This window comes from Telmatherina bonti (genome assembly GCF_933228915.1).
Source record: "Telmatherina bonti genome assembly, chromosome: 9".
Lineage (NCBI taxonomy): Eukaryota > Metazoa > Chordata > Actinopteri > Atheriniformes > Telmatherinidae > Telmatherina > Telmatherina bonti.
Genome location: NC_136627.1, coordinates 22983921 through 22999790, shown reverse-complemented (window position 1 = coordinate 22999790; position 15870 = coordinate 22983921). Strand labels below are relative to the sequence as shown.

The window sequence follows — 15870 nt, the reverse complement described above, 5'->3', positions numbered from 1 at the left end:
GTCAGACATGTTTGTGAAAATTACTGCTGGGGTAATGACATTTTTAGGTTATCATATTAGAGCATTTTGAGAAATGGTGAAGAGAAATTATGTGGTTAAATTTCTCATTTCTGACACAGTTTAGTCTTAATCTGGTTTTAGATGTTTTTTTGTTTTTTTTTATAAACAATTATAAAGTCCTGAATGTTGTCTTGTCAACAAACTACAGTTAATGGAAAGTCCTTCGAGGACAACAAACCATTTCTTTGAGGCACATTCATACTTAGTGTCTGATACTCTTTTATGCCTTTATTTATAGTCATCTTCATGTGATCAGCTAACCTCTGATAAACTTCAGCCTCTCTCAGAACATTTCAATACTGCAGTCCTGCTATGCAAGCTACTTATCAGTCTTCCTTCTCTTTCCAGTGTTTCAACTCTATTTTATCACCTCCTCTCCTCCTCCATTAAACCCAGACAGGTCCTTCCCACTACCCTGGACTTGCCTTTAACACATTTTCACCACTTCCACCCTAAATACCAGTTGTTTAATAATCACACCTTAATGCCTTCACTGCAGATCTCAGCCTTTTATTCCACTCCTCTTTTTGGACTATCTTAATGCTTTCCCTGTAAATATCAAAGCTCAGAGGGACCACTGCTCAACTGATCATCACTTTTTTAAACTGCAGCCTCACATACCTTTGAATTCTTGCTGTGACTTTTAGATGTGTGTGTTTTTTAAATGTCTTCGAACCAAGCAGCCATCTTGCAGATCACCTCTGAACAATTCTCAACAGTGTGCAAATGCCCCAGGCAGGTAGTTAAGACAATTTTGAGCTACACTAGCACTGAGATCATGGCATGCATTAGATCTAAACTTCCATGCAGTCATCATGCATTTCTCATCCCTGTGTGAATCTATGGACCCCCAACCACAATGTGTTTACAGTACCTGCAATCTTGATGTTCATATGACCGTCTAACAGCAGATTCTCTGCCTTCAGGTCTCTGTGGACGATGTTTCGATTGTGACAGTATTCGACCGCAGACAGGATCTGCCAGAACTTCCTCCTCGCTTCCAGCTCAGTGAGACGGCCATGTTTTGCCAGATAGTCTGCAGACAGGGAGACAGACGTTGGAAAGAGTGACATGTAATGTTAGAACCACATGCAGATTATATTTTATGTTGATTACATAACATTAGGCCATGACAGGCCTTTAAAGCAGTTGAAAGTATCACTCCACAGCTGAAAAGAATACATTTGAGAGGATTTTTTTTATTCCACTGAATGTTGGTGGTTGTGCTGAAAGGATAATTTACTTTTGATGACTTGCAAGCCTGCAGCCATTTGTAGTTTATAGCTGATCTACATTACAGCATGTTCTGTAAATTGATTCAGTGCAATGTGTATGTTGTAATTTTTTCTTTGGAAACTCCTGATCCAACCTCGTGTGTGTGCATGTGCAGGCGGCCAACAATAGAGAATGCGTTGTCATAGCCAAAGGAGTGAAGGGAGGAAAAGATTCCTGCAAATTGGACGCTTGCTACGGTACATATTGTCCACATTAGTTGAAACTGGATCGGTATCCAGCTTCAACTGGGGGTGTGTGTGTGTGTGTGTGTGCGTGGGAGAGGTGATGATAATGCCAAATTTAGTGGTAACTACTGGCAATGCACACAATTGGGACAAATGAAGACACCGATGTAAATAGGAACATACATCCTTGTCAGAAGAGTAAATAAAAGCGCTGGAAATAATCTGTTTATCTGATGAGCAGTGAGCAGGAAGACTGATTAAATTTGCAGTTTTAAAAAAATTCACAAAACTAAACTCAATTTGGGAGAAAGTCACTAAATTTATCATTTTTAATATTACAAACATCCAAATCACAGATTTTTCCTGTAGCCTGTTCTCACTCTGCCTTTGTTGTACTAATCTTTTACACTCATATTATTATTATTATTTTTTTAACTGAATGTGGCCCGACAGACTTTTTCACAGGATGCATGGTTTTCTACAGCTCCATAAACTTTGAAGTATGGTGTTTGTTGCTGTCGGCAGGGTTCCTCTTCACACTTGACTGTCTAGATAGCTTGCTAACTCTTCAATTCACACTCAGTGGCAAACAAGAGAGGACACTCTGTATTGGCTTTCCTTCCAGCTGGCATGGATACAGATCACTGACCAAACCTGGCAACAATGCACAACAGCCACAACAAAAGTCCCAACACAAAACATATGAAAACACAGAAAATATAAAGGAGTTATCTCAACACCCAAAGTTTATTACAGCTTGGTTATCATGAGAGATACTAGCAAAGCCTAAAATAAATAACTAAAAATAAGAGAAGAGAAACACAATTGAACTTTTTCTCTTTTTTTTTGGACAAGTAATATTTTGCTGTTATTTCCCTGGTGTGAACATGTTTATGTAAAGAAAACAATATACTGATAGAATTTGGAAATCCGACCTTTGTCAAGAACCACAGGGGAAATCACAGTAATCCACTCACCAAGTCAGTAACATCAAAAATATTGTGCAATCAAATAAACATGCCACATTTAAAGTAGCAAAACCTGTCCTGAAGCCTGCTGTTGCCAACAGCTCCTCATCTCAGAGATGTTCAAAGGGCCAGCTGTGCGTTGGAACGATGACTTGACCGTAAAAATGACTGAAGACCCAAAGCAGTGCTATTAAATTTCATTTATGACACCAAGGTTGATAAATAACTAACATCTGACACACTGAGAAAACCTGATTAGATAGTAGCTGGTGAATTCCATAGAGGAATTGCTAATCAAATACACACACTAAGAAGCGGAATGTGTCGAGAAGGTCCAAGTATGCATCTGCTACAAGAACAGGACTCCAATGTAGGAACCATGCCAGGATCAAACCTTTCCTTTTTTGGTGTCTCTCCACCGGCTTAGGCATCAGTTTGGTTCAGCCAATGCAGTTGCCAGGTGGATAAACAGCAAAACCTACAAGCACATACCTTAATCCCATTTTCCGACTATATTGAGGCATATTTCAGCCATCCCAGAGAGAAGATTCATAACAGCTGTTAAATCACAGGGATAACTGTGTCCTCTTTGCACTATGGTGTTCATTGAGTTTCATTTATTGGTACATGTAATAAGTAACTCAAGTATCTTTTCAAGGGCTGCAACTTCAAAATAATGGTAATATCAATTAACATTGTTCTCATTTCCTAATGCTTGGTTACTGGAATAATTACGTTAAGAGCACCAGCAAAAATATTCAGTTTAGAAGAGAGAAAACCCATAAATGAAATAAAAACTTTGCCCTCAAAAACTGGTCAATGTATTTCCTGTTTATTGACTGCTCATTAGCAAATTTCCAAACTAAACTGCACAAACAACTATTTAATGTGGGCCTTTGTGAACAAGTGGCAATACTGCGTCGCTCCAGCGGCACTTAAACAACAAGCCATTGCTGTTCGAGCAATCACCACTGAACTGCCTCGCACAAATGATGCAGTATGTTGTCCCAGTTAAATGATGAGTAATACACTGACACAATGTTGGTGAGGGCAACGACTTCAACACAGTGAGGCACGCTGTGCTGCATTCTGGGAAAGGGAACAGAACAACTATGAATCATTGGGGTATTAGGGAATGGCTCAACAACCACTGTGTTCCACTTCTGCTAAGAGCTGGGTGAGGAGCTAAGTCTCTTAACAGCTGCTCAGGTTTGGACGGAACAAACATCATGGGTACAAACTGGCTTGTTGGATCGAGCTTTGGCTGGACTTCAGATAACACTGTACTGATGGCATGGGAAGAGTGGATGTGTGTATGTGTAAAGGGGCAAACACACACACCAGACACAGTTTCCACATGAGTAAGTGATCCTCAAACCACTTAAAAGCAGCAGCCTCATTAAAGTCACATCTATATGCATGTTGATAGATGTTGGTACTGATATAATACTGGCGCCCTAAGGGGTTAATGAGGACATTGCCCTTTTATTCAGAGGAAATCCAACCAAATGTTTTGTGGCAACTGTATGTAACAAATAAATTATCTTCTGCTTCCATTACATACTTAGAAAAGATCACTTCAGACTGTTAAAATAGTAGAAAAAAAAATCACTAATAATTAACTGGTTTTACCTGCTGGACATACACCAGTCAGCCACACAAGATTCACCACTTGCATAATCCTCAAGATATTAGTGTGTGTTGCTAGCTGTTCTGGGTTGTAGGAAGAGGCTTTTGTGGATGAGAATTGTTCAGCCACAACTTAAAGAGACTTGATCAAGTTAGCAATAGGAGAGCATGGAGGCTGAGGAAACCAACTAGGCTCTTCAAAATTTTTTCCAGTATTGTTGTAGTTGTATAAGTTTATTTTGACATATATCCAATAAGAAAACATACCACAAACAAAAAAAAAAAGAACAATTAAGAAAAACAAAACCAGACATAGTTGAAGGTGTAATGCATTCTACTGAAGGAGATGCGGAAAAGGAGCGCTGAACCCACATACCATTCAGCTGAGTACTAAAATCATCTCCACACTGAACTATAACAACATAACTGTTCACTTGGACTGCCAAATGTTTTCAGCACTGACAGGATTTGGCATTTTCCCTTTTGATCACAAGAACTTAGATTTATCCTTTGTATTTGTTGGCCAGATAAACAAATTTAAATGTCATATCCTTTCTCAGTTTCACAGAATATGATTAGTCCTACAGCGTAATGCTACAATAATGTTTAATATAAATGCCATGTAGCGTATATTTGCATGTCAAGGGTATACTATATTACTCCCCTATATATCTTTATCAATCAGCTTGTGATAAATTTCATAGGAAGTTTAAAGTTGTCCACATAACTCCAGGTGCATATGTAGTGCACCTGGAGTTATGCACCTGCAAATGGGAAAAAATGTAAGTTAGCTTAGTTACACTAATGCAAAGTTTATGTGTTATGTGAAGAACATGCAAGGATTTTGGCTGAGCAGGAATTGGAATACATGGCTGGAGGGAAATGTAACATTTCAGACCTGTTGCTGTCCTCCCACATAGACCTAGCACAGTAAAAAATTTTGCCATGCCATTAATTGTCTTAGAAATTATTGCAACAGATGATAATATTGCGCAAAGTGATTATTGTTGTCATTTTTAGACCATTTTTAACTTAACAATAATGCAATAATAATGAAAGTACACCCTTTTAAAGATCAGCATACTGTAATATCTAAAGAACATTTAACTCAATGTGCCGACTAGTTTATGCTCATCCAGTCCAGTCTGCTAAAACAGATCAGGATTTCTCCTGGGGTTTTGGCAACTTGGTTATCTGAAACATATGGTCTCTAAACACCATGTAACACAGTTACATAGTCTATGGTCAAGCTCATATAAAGGGACATATTTGGACTTGACCAGGTGTGGAATGGTAAAACTGAATGTCTTTGATCGCCTTCAGTATGTCATTTTTCATGTCATTGTAAAGTTGTGGAAATGATGTTTGTAACATGTATGTTCATCCAGAAAATTCTTAATCTGTCGGTTAAACACCACAGTGATCGTGGACTATTGGGATGATGGAGCTAGCCTGTTTGTTAAGGTCTTTTTTTTTTGCAGGTGATGGTTGTGTTTTAAGTACATATGACAGCTTGTTGTATTGCTGTGTTTAGTTAACAGTCTTAAAACAAATGTGACACTCGGGAAAGAAAAGAAAGACAAATTAAAATTATTGCGTCCGGCAAATTTATTGTGCACATTTTTCCTTTCCGTGTGATAAATTAACTTATTGACTGATTGCGACAGGCCTACTCCCACGTGTGGAAGTGAACAGCACACTTGGTTTTAAGGTTAGCAGCACATAAGTCATGTTTCTATTCAGTGACATATGGCCATCTCTTTGTGTTTATGTGCTGTCAGCGAGTTGCGATGTTAAAGATGCATTATGTAATTTCCCAACCCTAAGTCCATGCTCTGAACTTGTGGCACATTTTGCATTTCTGAAGTCTAGCAGCATCCCAAGGCTGAGAAAATGCAGTATACAACTGGTTATTTTATATGCGATACTTGACACAACCAGTCAAGCTTTATTGCAATTTCTAGTACTTACTGACCTAATTCTTTTTAAAAAAAATGTGTGAATAAAATTAGCCTTTTTAGCTTATTAGACTAAAATGACTGCCAATTACAACACTGGTGAGCACAAATGTCAAAGGTCAACTGTGTGAAGTATGTGCACATGTTTTCTGAAAGGTTTTAGTCATTTTTTAAAATCAAGAAATAGGACATGAAAGCCACATGGTACCAAACAGCAGGTCACATGTTGCACAATTGCACTTTTGCGTTCTTCTCTTTACGTCTCAAACCTGCCACACCCTGATGGCTGCAGAATCAAAGCTGTGTTAGAAAGGATGGTGTGAAGAGAAATATTAACCAACACCCTACACTATGTAAATAAGAATGTCTCAGTCAGACAAGAGATCTTCATGAGTGATTTCACTCACTGCCAGCAATTACACTCCCCTCTCTTTAGCACTGCTTTCTTAAATATGCATGCCCTACATTTCCCTACCACCTCCCAAATTCAAAAGGATGTCCCCTGCTCTTGCCTCCGTTTCCTCCTGTCTCTTCTCTCTTCCAGCCTCAGCTCCCTGCAACTCGCTTTATTTGTGGTTGACCCAATTTCCAGGTTTGATCCATCCTGCAGTGTTTAGGCAGACTGCAGAGCGACAGACTGATAGACACAAAGGCAGATCACAAGGCGGCATCGATGGCTCTGTTGTGCCCATTGCTGTGCCCACCCCTTCTTTTGTAAAAATGAACCCATCACTCCGTGCCTTTTGCTGCTAAACTCAGATCCGCTTCTTTGTCTTTCATACAGCAGACACTCATGCTGCCCCTCCTGCTTTTCCACAACTCCTTTAGTTGTTGATCTAAGGAGAAAAATGTCTTTAGCGGATAGTGGATATGCTGCAGCTCAATGGACTGCTAAGCAGTCATGGTGCCATTATAGATCTCACCTTCCACCCTTCATAAACTATAGCTACAGGAACAGAGAAATTCACCATGTCAGAAAAGTGAAAGCATCTCTGGAGAGCGATAGTGAAGGGGGAGAGCGGAGCTCTGCAGTGGCAGCTTATCTGCTTGTGTGAGTGCATCATGATTCCATGACTCAATCAATCTCCAGAAAGTCTATATGGAAATCAGGAAGGATTTTTCAGTCCTGTGACAATAAATACTGTTATGCCCATCTGGTGCTACAGCTACCAGTCAGTTTTTGACTGCTTGAGTTAGAGCTGCTGCCGTAGCTGCGGCTGATGTTGACATATAAACTTCTTACATAACTGCATTACATTGTGCAATCAGTGCAAAGGGGTCTGGGGAATCAGGACACAATGGTTTTATAATATCCAGAGATGATCCATGAGAAACAGAAAAATCTATGGATTATAGAAAATGAGCCTGACCAGTCGTGATTTAAAAGGAATGGAAAATGTGCTGAGAAATGTGAAAACTCTTGCTTAGCCATGGGATGACAATATCACACCCGAGAGTGGTGTCAATAAGTGAAGGACACAGAGAAATCATACTATTCAGCATATAAAGTGGTAGAAAAGTAATTCTTCAGATGAAAATAAATGTTTTCCACACAGTAAAATAATTCTTTAAAAACAAGACTTTTTCCTCTCTTCAAATTAAGCCAAGAATTTGCTTCGTAACGAGTCTCTCTACCTCATGTCTGTATATTTCTGCACTTTTGTTCTCATTCATATTTTCTTGGGGCTGCTTCCAAGCGCTTTTGTAGGTCAGAGGAGCAGAGGAGTTACAGCTGCTGAGTCAACATCACAAGCGGTGTTTTGGTCTGAATTACAGACACACACACACACAAAATGAACAAACAGACCATTGCTTAAGTAATCATAGCTCCTCTAGAAGTGAGTTGGGTGTGAATATTTGTCAGACTCGCAGGTTAGGCTATTTATCTGTGAAACTTATTAACCACTTACACATAGTCTACGGGTCAACACGTTGGTTCTAAATTTATCAAATATTCAATGTGCAGTTCAGATTTCAAATGTTTGGGCACCTTTTGTTAAAATTCCTCTGACTTTAATGGTTAAGTTAGCAAAGTATGACCTAATTCCTGAAAATAAGTTGTTCCAGATAGATCATATATTCTATATTTTTTATATACACATACATACATACATTGGGGCAGCTGTAGCTCAGGAGGAAGAGCAGTTGTCCTTCAGCGGGTAAGTTGAGGGATCGATTCCAGGCTTCCCCTGAAATGCCGAAGTGTCCTAGGGCAAGACACTGAACCCCAAACTGCCCCCCGATGTGCCTATTGGGGTATGAGTGTGTAGAATGAGTGTGTGTGTGTGAATGGGTGAATGTGACAAGTAGTGTAAAGCGCTTTGAGTGGTCTGCATGACTACAAAAGCGCTATAGAAGTACAAGTCCATTTACCATTTACATACATACTAGGGGTGTGACGATATGCTTTTGTCCCAATTTGATTCAATTCCGAGTTTTTGGGTGCCGATTCCATTTAAATTGCGATTCTCACAATACAAAAATATTGCTGATTTTTGTAGATTAAAAACAAAAAATATAGTATAAAACTTTTCTTTTGCTCGTCATTTTTCTTCAATTCAATGAGAGGAAAAAAACAACATAGTACCCAGACCATCATTCTGCTGCTATAATGCCCAAGAAGACATGTAAAAAGATCAATAAAAACAATAAAAATGACAAAAATTTTATAATGCATTAATTTTATTTATTTGAAAAAAATATTTAAAGTTTTTACAAAAAAAAAAAAAAAAAATCGATTTTAAAATTGTAAAGAAAAAAAATCCCGATTTCTCGATTCAATTTTCCCACCCCTAATACATTACATACATGTATATGTATGTCTAATTAAGCAATTCAACATGCAGTAACCCCTGGAAGTTTTTTTCCCCAGACTTCCACCACTTGATAACTGGCAGCAACACAAACTGCAGAATGAGCTAAATGAAAACACTAAGCTAACCTTTTACAGTTTTTTGTCTTGCTTTGAAGAAATCCTTTTTCTTAATTTTCTAGGATTTTAATGGAGTGCAAAGAAGCTGCTTGAAGGAGCTCATTGCTACTGACTGAGACACTTTAACATGTCAAGATTTCTATAAGGCCCTAAAATATGTATCTTCTGCTTTCCCTTAATGATGGCTGTGAAAACAACATAGTTCTCACAAGGTAGTTATTAAGATTTGATACCTGAGCAAAAGTTATCGGAAAGTTTGTATTTCACATGTGCCCCAGACTTAAGCACAGAGCCTTTTTTACTCTATTAAATGAGAATAAAAATAGAAATTATATAAAATGATCTTGATTAAATGTTAGAGACTGGAAACTTTCATGTGCAACTCTGTGCCACTTCATGTCAGCAGGTTTACAGCTGTTGCAACACTTTTTTAAAACTACAAATAATGATCCAGCAGTTCTGAACTATAACGTTCAGAATATCTCAGCTACTGTACACACTGTACAAACTGAGTGTGTTGAGCATGTAGACAGTGATAGAGCGCAAGTGGTGCAATGGAAGACCAAGATAAACCGTTATCTTCATGTACTATTCTTGCCATGTTCCTATTTTGCTGTCCTTGCCTGTACCAGTGTACTTATTTGTGATCCAGATTAATACAAAGTGTAGTTTTTCTGCTTATTTACTTTAATAACTCAGTATTGTGCAGTGTATGATAAGAGTCTCTACTTGGAAACTTGATTTGTTTCCAAATGACAACTTCCTTCCAGGGCATTTTTGTCTCTCTGAGAAACGTGAGTATGACAAGCTGCCTGGAAATGATCATCACTGCGAGATTTATTTCTTCCAAAGCTGAAAATGAAACAGGGAGACACACTTTCCCCCCCTGCCTTTGTGTCTATCCCCCCCTTTCTTCTGTGCGCTTCTTGTGTCAGTTAAATATGTAAAGAAAAAAAAAAACTAAGAAAACACAGAATAATAGCAGAAATAACTTGAAGTTATTGTTATTTTTATTAAGTTATTCATTTCTGACATCTTTGTGCTTTGACTGGAATATACAGAGGAGCTCATGGTTGTGTTAATGCGTATTAACACCAGTTTAGCCTGCTATACCCTGGGGGGGGGGCAATATTCTTCTGGACCAAGTTTGTGCTCACAACGCAGTTCTTAAAGGAATCAAACATGGCCCCCTCTCCTTGACTGCTGCACCAAGAATTATTAAAGGAGAAGACTACATACAATGGAGAAGAGAACTCATTGATCTGTTGGTTGATGCAGAACATATTTGGTTCCATGTACATATCAGCTAAATACGGAGCTTCATGAGATCCTGGGGGTCTCAGACATCTGATCAACCTATCAGCACTTTTACTAAATTCTTTCACACCTGACCGCAACCTATTTCTCCCATCCAGAGCCACCTTTCCTGTGTGTGTGTTTTGGTTGTGTGTACTTGTGATACTGGGCACTGAACCCACAATGAACTTTGTTTTGGAGTCCGCTTTGTGTATTTGGCCCACTTGAAACAAAGACCTGCATTTGAGGTTTTTCCTTTGACTCAAGTCAGAATTAGTTTTTCCCATCAGAAAATCTCAAATGAAGATTTTCACAGAGAAAACAAACAGATTCCAAAAAAAAAAAAAAAAAAAAAAGGCTGGTGTGAATGGACCCTCCCTGACTACAAGACAAATCATCACCCCCCCACCGTGTTGGGCTGGTATAGGCTGAATGTCCTGATAGGATCCTTGGTGCCGTACATTATGTCCAAACATCTCTGCTTTTGTCTCATTTGTCAAAAGGACATTGTTCCAGACATCTTGTGGTTTGTTTAGCTTTGCAAAGCTAACTTTTACTGTCATGTTCTTTATATAGATAACGCTTCCGAACAAGCCATACTTGTTCTGCCCCTTTTTCTTTTATTTATGTATATTTTTAACACAATGCTTCTGCTGATGTAGCTTTTGTTAAAGTAATACCACTGGTTTAAACTAAGTTTTGTGTCGTTTGTCTGAGTTTGTATTTAATTCATTTTAAAGCACTGGTTTGGACCAGATTATTTATGTATTTATGCTGATATGTATAATCTTACAATTAAATGATAGTCGATTATCTTCTTCTCATGACTGCATATTTTGCTTATGTAACATTTATTGAAGCTTTGCATTGGATCCTCCTGATCTGCATGAATATGGAGTTGTTATTGTTCGGAACTAAAGCACTGTGTCTGCTGCATGTTTAGAAATCATCAATAACTTATCAGGAATGCAGGCGGGTTTAGCTTATTTAGCGTTTGACTCAAACATCTAAATTTCACTGAAGCTGAAATGATCATTTGCAGATCAGATATTTTATATCTGTCATACATTGTCGCTAAAATTCTAAGTACTTGCCACGCAGTTATCTTTGGACTTTGTTAGTATTGGAGGGAAATTTTATACTCTTTCTAAATATCTATTTGGAAAGAAGCACCCATAGCGTAAGCTCTGGAGTGTTTGCTCTCTGTTGTCACATGTTAAACTCATGTTATCAGATGTAAAAATATTTGTGTCGAGCAAATAAAGATAAACTAAACAAAACTAATGGCTTCGCCAGTGTAAAGCATATTAAAAAAAAGTATCGAGTATTCAACCAGGACAAGTCTTAAGAAGAATAATTCATGTGCAGCCTATGTGCCATGTTCATAAACTAAAAGCATGACAATGTTATTTGACAGTGTGGAGAATGTAAGCCTTATCTTCAGTACTATAAGGAACACTTTACCAGTAAACTTTCACCTCAAGTGAAGATGGTTCTGCGGCACATAAAACAGGAATACATCAACCTCTTTTTTTATGAGGCTGCCCCTCAGTAGCTTTTACAGCAATGATGTCATTTAATAATCAGAAAAACAATGGCAGCACATATTACTGCCAGCACACAACAAGGGTTACATCAGGACATTGCTCTCAGATTTCCATCAATCACATAACCTTTGAGATTGGGGCTGGGATAACTGTAAGAGCAACGCAAACTCAACAAGACTTTGGTACTTCCTTGTTTGTCAAAAACCTCACTGACGCAAGTGAGCCGTTTTTTTTTTTTGGTTTTTTTTATTCTTAAACTGATACGGGAAGAACACAAATGACCTGGGTGGGACAAAGGCACTGGTGTCAAACTGATCTTGTACTAGAAAAGATCACTCACCAAATATCTCGCCATTCTTGGCATACTCCGTGACTAAGTAAAGCATGTTCTTCGTTTCCATCACCTGAGAATAGGAGAGGACGAAGGAACAGGGGAGAGGGAGAAAAGAGAGGGAATACACAAAAAGACCACATTTCAGTCGCAGAATCATCAGAAAATCCAGATGAATGAATAAACAGTCTCTTGCAACAGAAGTACAGAGAATAATAAATAGGAAAAGAAAAAAAAAATCCCCAAAATAGATGCAAAACACCAAAACATTACACAATCAACCAGAGAGGGCTCACTCTGGTTAAACTGTAAAGTGTAGCAACATCACGAGCAAAACAAAATCCATGAATGGCTCAGGGTCTAAATATGGCATCCATGTAAGAGAATGGAGGTGGACAGTTGGTGTTGCTGAGTGTATCTGAATGGTACTTAAAACCTTTCAGTCCCGACACAGATCGGTGTTGTGTAGGAGGAGGAGAACCGATTTAGAAGCAGAAACACTCTGGAGATGAATAGAACTAAATGCGGAGGGGAGAATCAGATGGAGAGGGGAGGATGAATCAGACACTGTGAGCCAGACATTCACACTAGAAATCCCACGCTCTTCGTTTCTGATCAATTTTCCATCTGTTAATGCCAATCGATTCATGGATTTAGGAAATGAAAACGGCCGGTCCGAGTTGTATGACAGACATATTTTGCCCTCTCTGATTACTTAACTGATCAATTAATCAAACCTGCGTAGTGATTCTCAGGCATGAGCCAACACGGCAACAAGTCTGGAAAACAAAGCTCTCGCACTGCTGACATTTTGACTTGCCACAGCAGAAACGGCGCAGGTGTAACTCGTATTAACAATAGCTCCCACTTCCTTTCGGATGCCAGTGAAGCAGCGTGACTAGTAGCAGGGCCCTGGCACCGGCATACCTGGGTGGAATGCAGCCGTTATTAATGTCATTACTTACACCTGAGTTTGACAAGATTAAAAAAAAAAAATCTTTGCCAGGGAGGTTTATTTTTATACTAATGCATGATAGGTTTCCATCTTTTCACATTGCTGCTGCAATGGAACAAAGTAGAACATGAATTATTTCCTATATTACCTGCCATGAATCTCTTACCTGATTTAGCATTTTACCTTCTAAATGACATCTTCAAGGATGTAATGAGTGAATGTTTATTTCTTCTTATGCAAATGGTGTTGATGCAATAACTTAACATTACTCAAAGAACATGCTAATTTTTCGAGTTCACAAAAGTAAAGTTGCTTATATTTCCAGTGGAAACTGAGAAAAAAAAGTAAGCAGACAACTTAAAGAATTATATAAAGTAATAATAAACTTGTACTGTTAAGAAAAACATGAACCGTTTCAACTCTGACACCAAGAAATGCAGCCATTCTCTGTGTTTGGTGCTTCCTTCATTTGAATGTGCAGCCATAAAAGGCAGTAGCTAAACTTCCTGTGGTTAATCACATTTCTTGAATGTGTGTAATGCTTCTACTCTAGCACTGTAAATGAATTATGCATCACTTTTAATGTAATTCTTTTAATAGGCTCAACATTGGCTATTGATTCTAACTTGAGGTCACGACATATCTAATAATATCTTTAATGTATCCGTGCATTTCTTGAAATCCGTATGCAGATGACATTTTCACTTTGTCAGTATTTTCATTGTCATACCCAAACAAAGCACTTTTGTCATCTCAAATGTTTGAAACTCCAGAAAGATTGGTAGAAAAAGTAGAGATCTGAACGCTGAGAAGGGTCAGAGGTTGACAAGATGTTAAAAGAAAGAAAAAAAAATCATAGGTGAGTGAGGGCCAGAGAGGAGAGGACAACAACATAAAAATCAGAGTGGGTCTACAGTCAATCTGTCCTTGTGTGTCTGCATTAGCCATGTCTATCTTTTCAGGTCACAAGGTCAAGCTCAGTTTATGAGATGGGAAAGGGACCTGCTAATTCAGTAGAGCGGATTGGATGGATGGTTGGATGGATGGATGGACTTGTTGAAAACAGCTCAGAACTGGCATAGGGCCACATGGTTGTGTAATAGTAATAATCAGTCATTTATATTTGCTAAACAAAGCAACCAGACCAAACAGTTTATATAACTCAGTTATTTGTGGTGAGGCTTTTTTTTTTTTTTGTTGACAAAAAAAGGCCTTTATGAGTTTTGTTTCCATGAATCCTGTTTAGAGGCTTCGCTGTACTGACAGTGGCACTCAGTTTATATTATTATGACAAAATTCAACCACAAAATACATTTACGTTGTCACTCTTTTTTCCGTTAAAAGTCCAGATCAAACAACATTACAAATATTTTAGATAGAAGATTGAAAAAAATATTAATTTCTTATCACATGATAGGAACAGATCTAATAAAAAACTTGAAAAATTATACAAGTATAACAAAGAAATCAGCACAGGGGCTGGTAACAAACAGTTTAAGGGGATTTGGTGATTTTTAATTTCTTCACTGACGTGTTATCCTGCTTTATGACAGAATTTCACGTGTTAAGACTCTCTACAAAGAAAAGAAAAGAAAAAAAAAGTTAACTGCCCAGTTTTTAGTCAACAAACTTAAAAAAACATAACAGCTGAATATTTTGTAAAATACAATATCAAAGCAGTTATTGATATATTTTGTTTTTAACTTATAATTTCACCCAAATATCAACTTGGAAACTGATTTAGTCCAAAGACATTACTATGAACAGTTCAACAAGGGCCTTTTAGTTCAATTCAAACCATCAACGTCTTGCTTTGCTGCTTCATGAGCTTCTATACGTTACCAAAAAAGCTGGGACAGTAAATGCTGCAAAACATTGTTCAGATTAAAACAACAACAAACAAACAAAAAAACTATCATTAATGAAAAAACAGTGCTCTCCATATGCCCTTTCATTTGCTACCAGTTTTGGGACCTGGCTGTCAGGATCAACAGCATAAGCATATATTCCCAGATTTCCCCCTCGTCGCCCACCTTCTCCAGCTCCTCCAGAAGGCCAACAAGGCAATCTCAAATCAGCTGACAGATACCTCTCCAGTTCTGGGTCTGCCCAAAGTTTTTATCCTTGTAGAACAAATCTGAATCACCTTGCCTGTGAAGGCTTCAGACAGAATCCTAACCACATACCCAAATTACTTCAATGTGAAAGATCCCTGAAATCTACATTGAGGGTTGGTGGTCTAATTCTTTGGGTGATCATCCTCAGTGGATTGTTGTAGACGGGGACTGGATAGCAGACTGACTGGCAAATCAACAGCTTTGTTTTTTGGCTCCGTTTCTCTTTAGGTACTGTCTCAATCCGGCTGTTAAGCTTACACTTTTTAAAAACATACAAAAACATTTTGACTCTTTATATTGTAATCTGAAGACACAAACTCCCATCCCTGCTGTAAACTGCCCGAGTGCCTGATGGGGGTCTCCGCTCAATAAAGCAACCTGACCACATCATCAGTAAAATGCAAAGATATGATCCTAAGCTAGTCAAACTGCTGTGACTAGAAATTCTGTCAGTATAAACTATGAATGGAATTTGTGATGAAGAGCAGTTTTGGAGATGGACCTAATAACCAATACAACTGAAGCATCCTGCAGGCACTACAAGGGACACGCTCATTAGTTTTGTCCAAGTCCACAAAATGCATCAGGGCTGGTTGGAAAAACTCCAAAGCACCCTC

The 15870-nt window shown here is 38.3% G+C and overlaps 1 protein-coding gene across 2 annotated transcripts in view; it reads right to left on the bottom strand.

Moving 5' to 3' along the window:
• sik2b (salt-inducible kinase 2b) overlaps nt 1-15870 on the bottom strand; it is a 44392-nt gene that overhangs the window by 22519 nt on the left and 6003 nt on the right. For both annotated transcript variants that reach the window (XM_079246408.1, XM_079246409.1), the window contains exons 3-4: nt 12191-12254; nt 935-1096 (exon numbers count right to left, since the gene is read on the bottom strand). In XM_079246408.1, the coding sequence (XP_079102534.1) occupies nt 935-1096; nt 12191-12254 (226 nt within the window). The remainder of the gene's footprint in view (nt 1-934; nt 1097-12190; nt 12255-15870) is intronic.